The 15,030-nt window shown below is 37.5% G+C and overlaps 2 protein-coding genes across 3 annotated transcripts in view; one reads left to right on the top strand and one right to left on the bottom strand.

The window, feature by feature from the left end:
- DSG4 (desmoglein 4) overlaps positions 1-7,505 on the bottom strand; it is a 47,512-nt gene extending 40,007 nt beyond the window's left edge. Inside the window, exon 1 of the mRNA XM_045458569.1 lies at positions 6,979-7,505. Coding sequence (XP_045314525.1) covers positions 6,979-7,026 — 48 coding nt within the window. The 5' untranslated portion in view covers positions 7,027-7,505. The remainder of the gene's footprint in view (positions 1-6,978) is intronic.
- The window catches only part of DSC1 (desmocollin 1), a 357,596-nt gene that overhangs the window by 116,102 nt on the left and 226,464 nt on the right, over positions 1-15,030 (top strand). For both annotated transcript variants that reach the window (XM_045458571.1, XM_045458574.1), the window contains one exon: positions 898-948. In XM_045458571.1, coding sequence (XP_045314527.1) covers positions 898-948 — 51 coding nt within the window. The remainder of the gene's footprint in view (positions 1-897; positions 949-15,030) is intronic.

The raw sequence follows: 15,030 nt of genomic DNA, 5'->3' as shown, positions 1-15,030 counted from the left end.
ACATGTTCATCATGTTGACTTAAGGAAAGAATATATATGTGGAAGCTGAGTATGTAGTGAATGATTCATTTAAAACTATCTGTGCACTTATACCCTCTGTATAAGTATGATCATGTATCTCAGGGATACATGAGAAGCATGATCATGTATCTCAGGGATATGTGTACCCCAAATGAAGATTATTGCTATAGCAGCAATTAGGCTGATACCAAGTTTCTGAAATCTGTGTATATTTCTTTTTTCAATTATTTATTTATTTGTTTTTGAAAGAGAGAGAAAGAGAGAGAGAGAGAGAAAGAGGCAGAAAGAGGAGAGAGAAAATCCCAAGCAGGCTCCATGCTGTCAGTGCAGAGCCCGACACAGGGCTTGAACTCATGGGCCGTGAGATCATGACCTGAGCCAAAATCAAGAGTCAGACACTCAACTGACTGAGCCACCCCGGCACCCCAAATCTGTGTATATTTCTAAGTCAAATAGTTTCTGTCTCAAAATGGATATGTAGCAATAACTTATAGTTTAGCTTCATAAAAAGCAATGTGGTTTAGACACATTGGAGGCAGAAGAACTGAGGACGTGTCTTGACTTTGTTTACCAGCTATGTGACCTTGGATAAATCTCCTAGCCTCTCTCTGTTTCAGGGTCTGATCTAAAACGAATAAAAAGTGTGAAAGTGATAGGCACAGGAAATGCACAGTGTGTTCATAAAGAGGAAGAAAAGTGAAAGAGTTTTCTTTTGTGCTTTAGAGGGTATGTTCACAGCACACCCTGTCATATAAAAGTACTAGTCACTCATTTTTAAAGACTTGAAATTAGCCACATCAACCTGATTAGTCCTCAGTTTAAAGGGATAAAAGGAGTGTTTGGAGTTTATTTTATTTGCTCTTGTCCTCTTTACAGAACCCAGCTCAGCTGAAGGATAGCAATGATCCATGGTTGCCCTGCGAATCTGTGAGTAGAAGCTCCTTTTCATCCTCTTGCTGTCCCCTACATTTTTGTTTTTTAATTTCGGGAGGTTGCAACGTTAGATCCCGGGTTCTTATCTAGGAGAACTTATATCGTGCCTGTTGGAGGTGGTACACATCTGGTATTTCTGCTTGCTACTCAGCTGGCTCTACTGATGAGGGTCCCAATCTCCACGCTCTCCAAATCCTGTCCCTTTAAGGATAGGTGTTCTTGCAGGAACTCTGCGGGTTTTATTCTCAGGCCCTATGAAATCGTGAGCCCTGTCAGGAGGCTCCTCACTTTCCATACCTGGGAATGGGTGTTTTGGAAGAAACACGAAATGCCATTGTCTTCCTAAGTTGCACACAGTAGCCTAACTGTGTGAACCTCAATTAAACTGTGCAGAATAGTTATGGGCTCCTGGATAATTGCAGAAATTCCTTGCCTATAAAAGTCACCATTTTGGAGCCTATGTAGGTCACACACCATTCTAAGGTGTGGTTTGGTCTGAGGGCCTGGCTAAAAGGCATCACACAAAATGGAGACTGTTGAACCAGTTTCCATGATGGTGGAGTACATGCAAAAGGGAGTTAGAGGCACCTGCAGTTGAGGGAGCAGAAATAACCCAGAGAGATGTTTGGTATCCTGGGTGTGCTATGCTCTCTGTGGCCTAGTTGATGAGAAGGTTTCCCATCTTCCTTTTTTTCTTTGGACGTCCTTACAGTAAATTGAATGAACTGAAGTAACCTGAATAGGCCTTTTTCTGGCAATATAAATGTGCCTCAGAAGCTAAAACATATGCACCCGTGCTACTTACTCTCCCAGAATGAAAACTAAGATAGAGTATCTTCCCAGAAAGGGCTCTCACGTTCAAAGAAAGAGGAAAGCAGATATAAAAAGATACTGGAATGTTACAGACCCTGCAAAAGAAGCATGGATGGGATACGGCATTGGCCCAGTTGAGAGAAGGAGTCAAATCAGGAAGAGTGGATAAAGTTTTGGACGTGTAATATTCGGTTCAAATTACAACTGTATCACTTAGGGTACATTTATGAATCATTTATGTCCTAAAGTTTATTTGTAAAATGAGGTTCCTTCTGTTTATCCTTTAGGACTTTTGTTATGCGTGTGAAATGTCTTTGTTAACTGTAAAATGTTTTGTAGTGTAAGGGGGTGAAACGAGCATGCAGTTCCAGACCAAATCCCTGAGATCCAACTCCTTGGTTGTCTCCATTTTAAACCATCAAGCTGGCTTCATAGCTCACTAAACCACATTAAAGTTGCGTATTAGCTGGTAAGTGGGAAATATGGAGAAGTGACTTAGTTAGAAAGATGCATTAGAAACAAAATCCACTCATTCATTTAAAATTTTTCATTGATACATATTATGTAAGAGGTACTGTTTTTTTCTGTGGGAGACACCTTCCAACCTGTTATGATGTACCCATTCTAGGGAGAATAATAGGTTATATATACAATATCCAGTGGCCATCTAACTTTTGGCAAATTACTGAAGTTTTTCTGGGCCTGTTTGTCAGTACTTTCTCCTACAGAAAATACGGTGATTTTATACAAGATGTTGGAATCTAAGTCATTATGTGTACTAACTGCAATAATAGACTACATACCATTCTTTTCCATGCTGAGTGTATTTAAAGTAGTAGCTACTGAACCAGGATGTTTTTCATTTTTGTGACTTACCTTTTTGAAGTCAGTTTTTGAAGTCATTTGCACACCTCAGACTAACTTATTAATAAGCAGTTCTCTCCTGAATAATACTTATAAAAATAATTGAGTAAAGCAATTGGTGTCCTCATAGGGATATGTCAGAGATGCCAAGTTCAAGCCTAATTATACCACTTTTGTTTATAATTGAAGGTATATCAAGTAGTGGCATTTTAGTTTATAAGCTGTGTAATTTTCCAGGTAGAAAGGAAAGGCAAATATTTCTCATGCAGGTCATATCTGAAGGTTTCACTCAGGTCACTCCTTCCAGAAACCCTTTCATCAGAGGTGTTCTCTGTGTGTGAAATATTCCAACATTCCAGCTGTGCTCCCACTTGGGAAAGGGAAGGAAGTATCCCTGCAACTCAAACCCCAGTTTCATTACTTTGTAAGGAACTCCTGCCTGGATACTTAGGGACTAAAAAGGAGGCAGCTACTACTCAGGATTGAGAAGTTCTCTAAAAAAGAAAAATATCTTTGAAAAAGGGAAAACATCATAGAGGCTCAAGAACCGTGGAATATTTTCAGGGCAGGATTTTTATCCTACAACTACATCTACATAATATCTACAAGGTAGATATTATTGAGAAGACTCTATTAAAGTCACAGGTCATGTTGTGGTAATAATACTAGATATCTCCTGGGATATAACATTTTTTTGTAGCCCAATGTGAAGTTTGTAGGAATCTGAAGGCAAAAATAAAGATTTGCCTACTGGGATTAAAGTATATATTGTAATTCTCTAGTCAGTTATATTGACAACAACAAAAATAATAGAGGTGAGATTTGCCTCCATGGAACCTTTAGTGTTACATGTTGAAAGAGGGAGGAAAGCAGGTAAGTGAAAAAAGATACTAGAATGTAATAGACAATGTAAAAGAAGCATGGATAGGATACAGCATTGGCCAAATTGGGACGTCAAGGTTTTTGTAACAAGCAGTATTAAAACCAGTCACTTAATGCTACTTAGGGTATTCTATTTAGCACAAATAAAAACCAAAATCAGATAATGTGTTTTTGTTGTGGTTGTTGTTAGTGGTGGTGTTCCCATAAGTCTATACACGTAGAGATTTGTCTGACAATAAAATAAAAAACAAATGACTGTTCTATATGGCAGAATCACATTGTTTTATGTGAGAACTAAATTGATAAGTGGCTAGGTTAGTTCTAAATATGTTTTTAAATTTTGATGTCTGTTTTCAACTTACAGTGAGATAATATTTATATGCTTAGCTACCTACCTGCTTTATTTTCCAAGAGCAAGAATACTTAGTTGAAGTGTTTACATCTCATAGGTAGCATATGATCACCATATGTACCCAAAAATTCTTATCTGATAGAAACTACATAGCTGTTTTTTTATGATATCATCTACTGGATAGAATACAGGTCTCTTACAGCTCACGTACTGCCTTAAGTGATTCTTTCTTAGTAAAACCTATACAATCCCCAGCATGACCCAAATCTGTAGATTCTTCGACTAAAGTTATGAAAATACTATTTGTGAGCCAGATGCAAACTTCTGCTACATAACTCTTCAGTGGAGGTAACTAAAGAATCTCAGAGTTTCTGCATTGGCAGGAGCTTAGTGACATCATGTCTAACAGTGTTTCCTGACATGGGGCACGATGAGGCCCTGAAAGGTTGGGTGCTTTGGCCAAAGGTACACAGCCCCTTTGAGGGGAAGCTGTGACTCAACCCTGAGGCTTCTGAGTCTCAGTTCAGTGTTGACTGTACCTGACTACCTCAATCCATTTTACAGGAGAACATGATGAACATCCTTAGGAAGACGATGCCAAAGGGCTTACATGATAAAATGGGACGCCCTATTGTAGCCTTGAGTTTTGGGTACCATTTATAGATCATGCCAGTCAAAATCTTGTTTAAAGTACCTTGTGGATGAGATATAGATGACATAAAGTACCCATCTCCGAGAAGCTGCCACACCCTCATTAGTGTGACCTGCAATGATGCCCAGATAGCCTTTGATTTAGTTAATGAAAAAAGGGCAGAGTTCAAGAAACAAAAGACAACTAGGTGTGCCTATTTTCCACAACATCCATAATATTATATTGACTTTCCTTAACTTGTTCTAATCTTGAAACATTCTAGAAGTTTCTACTTCCTAATTGCAAAAGTTATTAAGTGATACGTTAAAAGATCTATTAGAAATGGAAAATACCTTAAGTCTATCACAATTACTAAGAAATGCAAAACACAAATACTTTAGTATCAGTGGGGAGTAGGGGGAAATTAAGTATCAAAAACCTGACAATTAGTAAGGATAATAAATCAATACTACCTAAGAGAGATGCTGAGAATCTGAAATATAATACCCTTTTAAGATCAAGGAGAAGAAAAATGAACTCAATAAAATTAAATGGTCATAAAACATGCCTGTGCGGAGAATAGGAGGCAAAATTTAATGCTCAGAAGTACCCTTTAAAATCTTGATACATGCAATGAGTTTTCCTTACAAAAACAAAAGATTTGTCTGAGTTGAAAGGCATGGAGATAACCCATAGAAATATAACAATAGGTCTATACTGATGATTCTTAATTTCTATTAAAAATTGAATCAGATTCTTTCCTTTTGTAATGCAAATAAATAATGATCATTATTACAGGGCATCACACTTCTATTTGGAGTTTTTAAGTTGACAAATATTTTTCTTTTTTTTTATTTTTATTTTTATTATTATTATTTTTAATATATGAAATTTATTGTCAAATTGGTTTCCATACAACACCCAGTGCTCATCCCAAAACGTGCCCTCCTACAAATATTTTTCAAAAACGGTCTTATTTAATAATCTGTCTCCCAAGCTCAGAGAACGGAATGTTCTACCGCTGTTTCCTTCCAAGTTTGGGCTGTGTGACCTTTGGCAGTGTTAGGCTGCTGCACCACTTTGGAAGCTCAGGGAATTGTAAATTCCAGAAGAATGGCACCTGCCAGGGCAAGTGGACAGCAATGTGTTCCCTTATCTCCCTAGCACTGGCTGCCCTCTGCCTTTTAGAACCGATGTTCAAGATAAATCCTATATAGAGCCACTTGCCGGAGAATATGGTGGAAATCATTTTCCAAGGTCATGTCATAGCATCACTGTGGACATTCCTAGGAGACTGAGAGGCAGCCAAAAATAGGGTATTTGCCTTTGTTTGCTTTGAAAAAAATGTCCAATTTTCCTAATAATCCCCTCCTCTTACCATTCCCTTTATTTTTTTAACTCTTTTGACTGAATTGTTCTGTCATTTGACATTCAATAGACTTATGTCTAATGTAATCTAATTTTCTTTAAATGTTTATTTTCAGAAAGAGAGAGAAAGAAAGAAATAAAAAGAGAGAGCGAGCGAGCGTGGAGGAGGTTCAGAGAGAGAGAGGGAGAGAGAGAATCCCAAGCGGGGCTCCATCCCATGAACCATGAGATCATGACATGAGCCGAGATCAAAAGTTGGATTCTTAACTGACTGAGCTCTCCAGGTACCCCTTAATTGATTTTTAAAAATAGATTTTTTTCTAATTGAATTGGCATAGTTTGGTGAATTGACCACCCTGATCTCTGTTCCTCTAGGAATCCAGAATTAGAAGCTCCCTTACCTTTTTCAAGGGTAGGACACTTGCTATACGTGATACCTATCTGGAAAGCACTTTATGCTTTGAGCACCAAAGGAGGAAAGTAGTATAATAACCAAAATTCCATGTTTATTTTAAATAAATATATCATGTAAATAGTTCCTTCCTGGACTGTAGGAATGCTTTAATAATCCCAGATAGGGTTCATCTTGATGGCTTGGTTTTCTTCACTTTCTTTAGCCATTTCTGATAGGAAAAAATTCTCATATGACTTAAATATTTCATGGTTAGTTACAATGTAATTTTGAGATAGCTAACATTACTTCACCTTGAAACAAACTCACAGGGAAATAACTGTATAAAAGAAATGGGCTTGACCAACTTACTTACCTACACATGTAGGGTTTTGGTTTAAGTATAAATAAAAGAAAATGGAAAATAATTTTGTTTCTGATTATAAGTTTTAGAATTGTTACGGCATTTAATCTGAATTAGATTATGTCTGTGACGCCATTGAAGTCTAGTTCAGCCAAATTCTCACCCTGCTTTTCTATGGCATTTGGTCCCTCAAGCATGGAGAGTCCTTTGAAGTCACCATAGGCTGAACTCATAGAACTCTTTTTTATAGGAACAGGATTAAAAATGAAATAAATCCCATATAGAAACTCTGACAACTGACAGAAGAGATAAGGCCTTAAGGCTGCATTTCCTTCCCTAGGCCTTTAAATTCTACTTACCATTAAAATGATCAAAAGGCAGATGTTCCTGAAAAGGAGCCAATCCATTCCTTCAGGTCTTTCTTGCACACGAACCCGGATGAAATTTGATTTTAGTCCTAGTCTTCTAGGTTCTGAATTCGGCTCTGCAGCAAGATGTGCTTTAAGATGCCTTTTTAGGAGGGCATGGGTGATAACTCTGGTGCTTTCTGGGCAGAGGAATGAAGATGTTCTATAATGACTCTGTTTCCCCACCCCAAACTCTTGGGCTGGTCTGGAAGGCTGGCATTGTTTGAGCTCTGGGTAAGAACATAGACACACCTTGATTCTTATTGCAATGAAACCCTTTGTTGGACACCAAAGAAAAATCTTACAGAGGGAGGACAAGATTTACAGGGAAGATACCCAATGAATAATAAATTACTCACAACATGAAAAATAATTAAGATGTTAGGGCCTATCATCATGCTGAATAAAATTAGTAGGCTTCTTCTTCTGCCAACATCATAAAAGCAAAATTATATATACTAACAACACACACACATATGTACACTACAGAACCAACTTCAAGGACTGACACTTGGAGCAGAGGGCATTGTGAAGAGGCATCAGGCCCAAAGGATGGTGTAGGGAGAGAGATAGAATAATGAAGCTCTCATCTCTTAAGGTGATTCCTGCTTCCCTCCTTAAGAAGTCCTGTGGTCAAACTGCATTCCTCAAGTTTAAAGATGTTCTGAAAAATAAGGTTAAGACAGAGAGACTCTGATTTCACTAGTATGTTTTTTTTTTTTGCACATTTTAGCATATTCTTTCCTCCATATACAGTTGAGCCTGTTATATATGATATGACATTAACTAAACTGGCTTAAAGTAACTGCAATACAGAGTTTGGTCACTCTTCGTGGCATATCCACTGATAAAAAAGTACATAATATGAGTGAGTAACACATTTGAAACCCTCATAAATATTTATTGAGAAAAGCTGAGACGGGGAACCTGAGAATTTAAGGGCAAAAGACCAGAGCAGTATCTGGATGTTTCAGAATATCATTTCCCTTTTTTCATTTCTCTCTTATCCTTTGTTAGTGTGGGTTTAGAATAGGTATAGCTCCCCTGTGAAAAAAATTGCAGGTTGGCAAGCATCATCAACAAATATAAAAAGAGAAGGTAGTTGAATGTTCTCTAACTGCTAATATACGTTGGTTGGAGAATTTGAAAAGGGGATTGCATCATTGCTGCATCTCAGAAACAAGATGGGCTCTATTGCTAGGAATGGAATGTATTCTAAACAGCATTCAGTCTTTGGGAATCTTAGTTTGACATTTTTTGGAGCATAGGAGAGAGTCTAAGCAATTAGAGCACTGGCATAGTCTCCTAAAATGAAGATAAATGAATTATATGTTGAAAATATCTATAAGAAAGAAAGCAGGAAATTATACGGAAGTAAAGGAAAAAGTGGATTGTTACAAAAAGGCAGTATTTGGATATATCTGCCTAAGCCAAATATTATATTTGGGGATATCTATATTTATAATTCAAAAATGTATAAGCTGAGCTAATAAAGCATATGTGTGATATCAAGTTTTAAAGTACATCAAGTGGTCCTCTAGATATTAATTTACTATTTCATTGTATGTTAGATAAGTCTTTAAAACAAGAGTTATGGAAAGCTATGCTTGAGTAAATAAGTTTTAAAAATCTAGGGGTGCCTGGGTGGCTCAGTCGGTTGAGTGTCCAACTTTGGCCTAGGTCATGATCTCATGGTCTGTGGGTTCAAGCCCCATGTTGGGCTCTGTGCTGACAGCTTTGGAGTCTGTGTCTCCCTCTCTCTCTGTCCCTCCCTTGCTCGTGCTATGTCTCCCTCTCTCTTTTTTTTTTTTTTTAATTTTTTTTTCAACGTTTTATTTATTTTTGGGACAGAGAGAGACAGAGCATGAACGGGGGAGGGGCAGAGAGAGAGGGAGACACAGAATCGGAAACAGGCTCCAGGCTCTGAGCCATCAGCCCAGAGCCTGACGCGGGGCTCGAACTCACGGACCGCGAGATCGTGACCTGGCTGAAGTCGGGCGCTTAACCGACTGCGCCACCCAGGCGCCCCTGTCTCCCTCTCTTAAAAACAAACATTAAAAAAAAAATTTTTTTTTAAAAAAGGTCTTTTGCGAGGCATCTGGGTGGCTCAGTTGGTTAAGCATTCGACTCTTTTTTTTTTTTTTTAACGTTTATTTTTGAGACAGAGAGAGACAGAGCACGAATGGGGGAAGGTCAGAGAGAGAGGGAGACACAGAATCCAAAACAGGCTCCAGGCTCTGAGCTGTCAGTACAGAGCCCGACGCGGGGCTCAAACTCACAGACTATGAGATCATGGCCTAAGCTGAAGTCCGACGCTTAACCGACTGAGCCACCCAGGCACCCCAGGCATTTGACTCTTGCTATCAGCTTAGGTCTTGATCTCAGGGTTGTGAGTTCAAGCCCCACACTGGGCTCTATGCTGTGTGTTGAGCCTAGTTAAAAAAAATTCTTTTGCAACTGTTTTACATGCAACTGAGCTTTGATACTTCTTTGTTTTCATGAATTGTTGTTCAGAGGTTTGAAATGTGACAATTGCATCCACCATGGAAAAATTCTGTTTTATAGCTAGGTTAAAACAGCATTGAATTAAATACTTTTACTCTTGAAATATATCCTCCATCAATAGTGCCAGTGAGCTTTGGGCTTTGGGGATGCAGTGGAATTTTCCCTGTTTTTCTACATGTGTGAAGTATAACGGACGTTGTTGCTTGAAATGAGTTCCAAGAGACAGGGTGGTTGGAAGTGTTTCCCTCCCAGCCAGCCTACCAAAGACCTTTTCATTGATTATAACTGTGCTGTGACTTTGTTTTTATTTTTGTACAAAGCATTTGAATTATTCCGGAATAAAGGAGGAAGAACAATGAGAATTTGTGCTTTATCAGTGAGTAGAGATAGTCCTGGGCTGTGTGCATTTCTATCCCTAGAAATACGCTATAAACAGCTATGAAGATTGTTTGTGTCTTGTGGAAATTTAATGTGCCCTGTTGCTTCAGATTTGAATTATAGACACGTAAGAGGAGAATGTAAAATATCTCAAATAAATGGAATTTTAGACTTTAAAAAATACATGACTGACACCCTTTTTCTAGGTGCCTCCCAGTTTACCATGGCCCCTGTACATAAAATTGTTTTTGGTGTCCATATCCAATGGAGAGTATGAGGGAAGAGAAAAGAATGTATAATTTCAGTGCTTTCAGTATGATGCTCTGGGCCATCAAACAGAAATAAATCTGAGGGACCTTTTATTGCCATGGGAGTCACTGCAGAACAGTAGAGAATGGGAGAAGCCAGTAAGGATTCTTTAGCAGATTTATGGCTATAAACAATGGGTCAGTCAGAGCTTAAGAAAGTACTAAGGGATGAGGGAGAAGTCAGTGGTTGTCATGATGGTTTTATTTCCATCACTATTTCCAAGCAGGCTCTGAGTCAACATGTAACAGCGCATTATATTAATATGCAAGGTAGGGCAAGTCGATTATTGTTTAGCCAGCTAAAGAAATTCATTTTTGTTTTATTTCAGTTAATATTGAATTAGAATAATTAAATATGCATTAGAGAATTAATGAAACAGATCTAGAGTGTTCTTGCTTTTCACAAGGGGAAAATTACACTCTTCCCTGGCTATATCTGATAGAGATATTTGCAAGACTTTCTACCTTTTGTTTACATCATGTCGGGTTGATTTCTTCTGAAATGTAAAATTTCCTACTTACCTGACTTGCTATTCATAGGGTGAGTTTCAAGAAAAGAAAGTAAGAAAGAAAGAAAAGAAAGAAAGAAAGAGAAAGAAAGAAAGAAAGAAAGAAAGAAAGAAAGAAAGAAAGAAAGAAAGGAAAAATGAAAAGAAAAGAAAGGAAAAGAAACAGCAAACAGTAGAAGTAGGTACTAGGTCTTTTACGTGATTCCTCCAGATTTCCCCATTTATAACTCTTGAACTCAGTGATTCAGAATTTGAATCTGGTGATTATGATTATACGCAGATTTAAAAGACTTTGCAATAACTGAGAAGTGGACAGTTGATGTCCCATCACCTCATTTGTACTTCTGGGGAGAATTATGGAAGTGATCTCAAAATAGAATCCTGAAAGGATTTCAGTTAGTGAATCCTTTTCTTGGCAAAACTTAGGTCATGATTTTGACTTAGGTAGATAAAGAACAGCTACTTTTGTTTCTCTTGTGGGGTACCAGCCATCATTAAAACGGAGCATGAAATCATTAATGCTTAAAAATAACCTAGAGATGGGGCGCCTGGATAGCTCAGTTGTTTGGGCATCCAACTCTTGATTTTGGCTCGAGTCATGATCCCAGGGTTGTGGGATCCTGCCCCGTGCCGGGCCCCGTGCTCAGCTTAAGATTCTCTCTCTGTGTCTGCCCCTCTTGCACTCTCTCTCTCTCTCTAAAATAATGAAAAAAAAAATACCCTAGAGATGATCTAATGCAATCTCTCCTTTCTCCCTTCTCTCCAATCCATGTTACAGGTATAACCCTGAGAGACTGTAGAGTTTAAGTGCCAAATTTGGGCAAGAGTTCTACCTCCTGATTATAGTCAATTTATATAAATACCAAGCCACTATCCAGTGTTGGCTGGATACATGAAAGCAAAATATAAAAAAGAGGTGATGGCTGAATCCTATTATCTTTTACAAAAACTCTTCAAATAGTTTAGAGTTTACCAAACTATTAGGTTTAGTAGCTGGCTCTGCATGCAGGATTCGAAAAGCAAGTTTGTCCTGTTGTTTATGTGTGATATCCTATTTCATTTGCTATTATGAAAGTGCACATAGAATTTCAGGGATGTTCTACATATTTAATTATTGTTCTGTGCTTCTGTAATATTGTCTCATACTGCTTTTAAAGTAGTGGGACATTTTCATTCTATACATCATGTCCATCTGAAAGAGCAAGTATTTTAACACTTACATTTTTTAAAAGTAATGCATAACTTAATGCATGCCAGTACAAATTCTTTTTGAAAAAAGAAATGTAATCTGTTCAGGCCAAATATTGGGAACATGATGGTAAGGCAGCATTTTTCTATCAAGTAATCAGTTTAGGGTTACTGGTGAATATTGCTTAAGTATCCAAGGGCAGCTTTATTTCTTGATAGCAGGTGTTAGAGGAAAGGAAATTTTAAAAATATTTATGGTCCTAAACCATGTTTGTCAAATGCAGTAGGCAGGTAGGTTTCAGAGTTGACTCAAGCAAAAGGGTTTTCATTAGCCTGGGCCTGGGGGGATGAACACAATGTAAACAAACTTGTCTTGGTTTTGACCTAGAGCAGTGCTGCGAACACACCTCTGACTGTCCACCTTGAGTTAATGGCACTGAAGATAAACGACCTGTTTCCTTGTTAAAGCCGATTTATGTATGGAAACCATGGTGCCTGCAAACCAGGTTATTTAATGGGTGTTGGAAATCACAGAGATTAAATGTCAGTTTCCTAAAGGGTTATGTTTATACCATAGGATGATGTTAGTTTACACCCTAAAATCATACTTACATCCTGACAGAGGTGCCTTGTTGATTCTCTCTGTGATGTCATGTGCTTGGTGTGGGATGTCTTCTAAGTAAGTGCAGAAAGAATAGTGTGGCTTCTCGCCCTGTGTTAATTAAAGCGTGTACTTACATGTTTATTGCATATTTGCTGCATACTTATCCCCTCAAAATGTCATCTTAGTCTGTCCCCTGACTCCTGATCATGATGACAGTGACATCATCCGCACTATGATAATTACTTCAGTGTCATGCTGACTACTGCAATGGCACTGGCAGTACCCCCTCTTTGGCAAAGTTGTTTCATGTATATAGTTTACCTTTTGTGCTATTAATCATGCATCTAGCTGACTCTGAAATGGGCTGTGGGCTTAGGTTGTTTAGGAAGAAATTCAGGGGTAAGAAGTTCGAGATAAACAGTGCATGTACCCAAATTATATGGTCCAGTACATAGGAAATACAGATTTCTTGGCTTCAGACTTACTGAATCTGAATGTCTGGACATGGCACCTGGAATTATTTATTCTTAACATGCTCTTCCCATAATTCTGGAGTTGCATGCTGGTTTTAAGAGGTTAAGAGTTTATTGAATCAGGGTAATTAACCTAGACCTGTGGTTGGCGCGGGGAGAAATGGCAGCAGGTAAACATATTTTTCTAATATGACAAAAATAGCATCTCTTCATGGGGGGTGGTATTGACTATTTGTGTTTCCTTTTAGGTGAAAAGTTTACTTCCTTTTTTTCCCTCCACTGTGTTACTGATACCTTTAGTATGGATTTGTAAATATTCTTCATATTTAAGGGAAATGAACTTCTGTTAAATGTGTTGAAACTATTTTTTACTTTGTTTTTTTTTTTCTCTTTTGAGTTTGTTTTGGATTTTTCTTTCTCTTTTGCATTTGAGAATGATTATGTTTTTATTTGGAATAACCTGTTCTAAACAGTCCTGCTATCTATTAGTTTCCTGTTGCTGTGGTAATAAACTATCACAAACTTAGTGACTGAAAACAACACAAATTCATTGTCTTACTAGTATAAATGATATATTTTCTTTAATTGCAGTTTCTAACATTTATTTTCTTACATATAGGAGTATAATTGATCTTGGCCTTTTGATTTTTATATACAGCAATTTTGCTAAGCCTGCATTATTGATTGACTGATTGAAGTATAGTTGACCTACAATGTTACATTAGTTTCAAATACAGTAGAGCGATTCAACAACTCTGTATGTTGTTATGTGCCGACCACAAGCGTAGCTACCACCTGTCACCATCCAACACTAATCCAGTACCATCGATTACATGCCCTATACTGAATCTTGCATCCCCGTTAGATTCGTTGCATCTGGAAGCCTGTACCTCCCACTGCCCCAAACAGAATTTCCATCCGTGTTCATGTATGGAATTAATATGTAATTTTCCCTTCTTATGCTGATCTAGTCGAACTTGTCAAAAAGTTATGCTAGCCTTATAAAATGAGCTAAGGATTGTAAGCCTTACTCTCTTATGTAGAACAGTTGTATAAGATGGAAATTATTTCTTTCTTGAGTCTTTGGCTCTTGAAAGTTTGGGTCAATGGTACTTTTTACTATGAATTTGTCTACTTCCTCTAAATCTTTTAATTGATTGGCCACAAATTATTTGTAATTTCCTCTTATTTCACTAATGTCTGTGAAATCTACAGTCATACCCTATTTTAAAGAACTCTTGATATTATTTGTGCATTCTCTTTTTGTGTTGATCAGTCTTACAAGGTATATACTAGGTATTACTAGTTATATACTAGGTATTACTAGGTATATAAATTTTATTAGATTTATTAGATCGTTTGATAGTAAATCCCTGATGATTTTAGTACATGAAGTCTTTTTTTAAGTCTTTTTCGGCTTTCCCTTGTTTCTGTTGGGTTTAACTCATGAGATCTAGTTGGGATTGGTCCCTGAGTTACCTTGGACGTACTGCTGTGTTCTCTCTCTTTGTGCTTCTGCATCCTGCTCATATCCAAAGATCTCTATGGGAGAGGAAGCTTAGTTACAGAAAATGAAGGCGACATCTTTAAGGAATCTGCTTTTCAGCTTCAACTATTGACCAATGATGCGGAACTGGTTCCAGCACTAGATCTTGAAAGAATGTGTCATTATATCACATTTGTTAGCTTTTATTATGTAGAAGTTAATTTTATTACATAGTTTATTTTATTTATGTAGCTTATCCCTAATTACAGCTTCTAGTTTGTCATGCTTATAGACTTAGCTATTTATATTTAAGGTAAATGTGTAATGCCAGCGTAGCATATTGAAATGGATAAAGATGCAGATCTGGCTCAAATTCCAGAAATTCCACTCATTTAGTTTGTTTCTATGAGTGAGTTAATTTATCTTTGTAAATTGCAATTACCGCATCTATTTCCTTCCCTGGCAGATTCTGGGAGTTAAATTAGATACATTTATAGAGAGAAACTAACACATAGTACACTCTCTTTGAGTAGTATTCTTTCTTCATAATTTC

The sequence above is a fragment of the Leopardus geoffroyi genome, chromosome D3 (genome assembly GCF_018350155.1).
Source record: "Leopardus geoffroyi isolate Oge1 chromosome D3, O.geoffroyi_Oge1_pat1.0, whole genome shotgun sequence".
Classification (NCBI taxonomy): Eukaryota; Metazoa; Chordata; class Mammalia; order Carnivora; family Felidae; genus Leopardus; species Leopardus geoffroyi.
The sequence above is the reverse complement of the archived record's forward strand: the minus strand, read 5'-3'. Positions and strand labels throughout refer to the sequence as shown.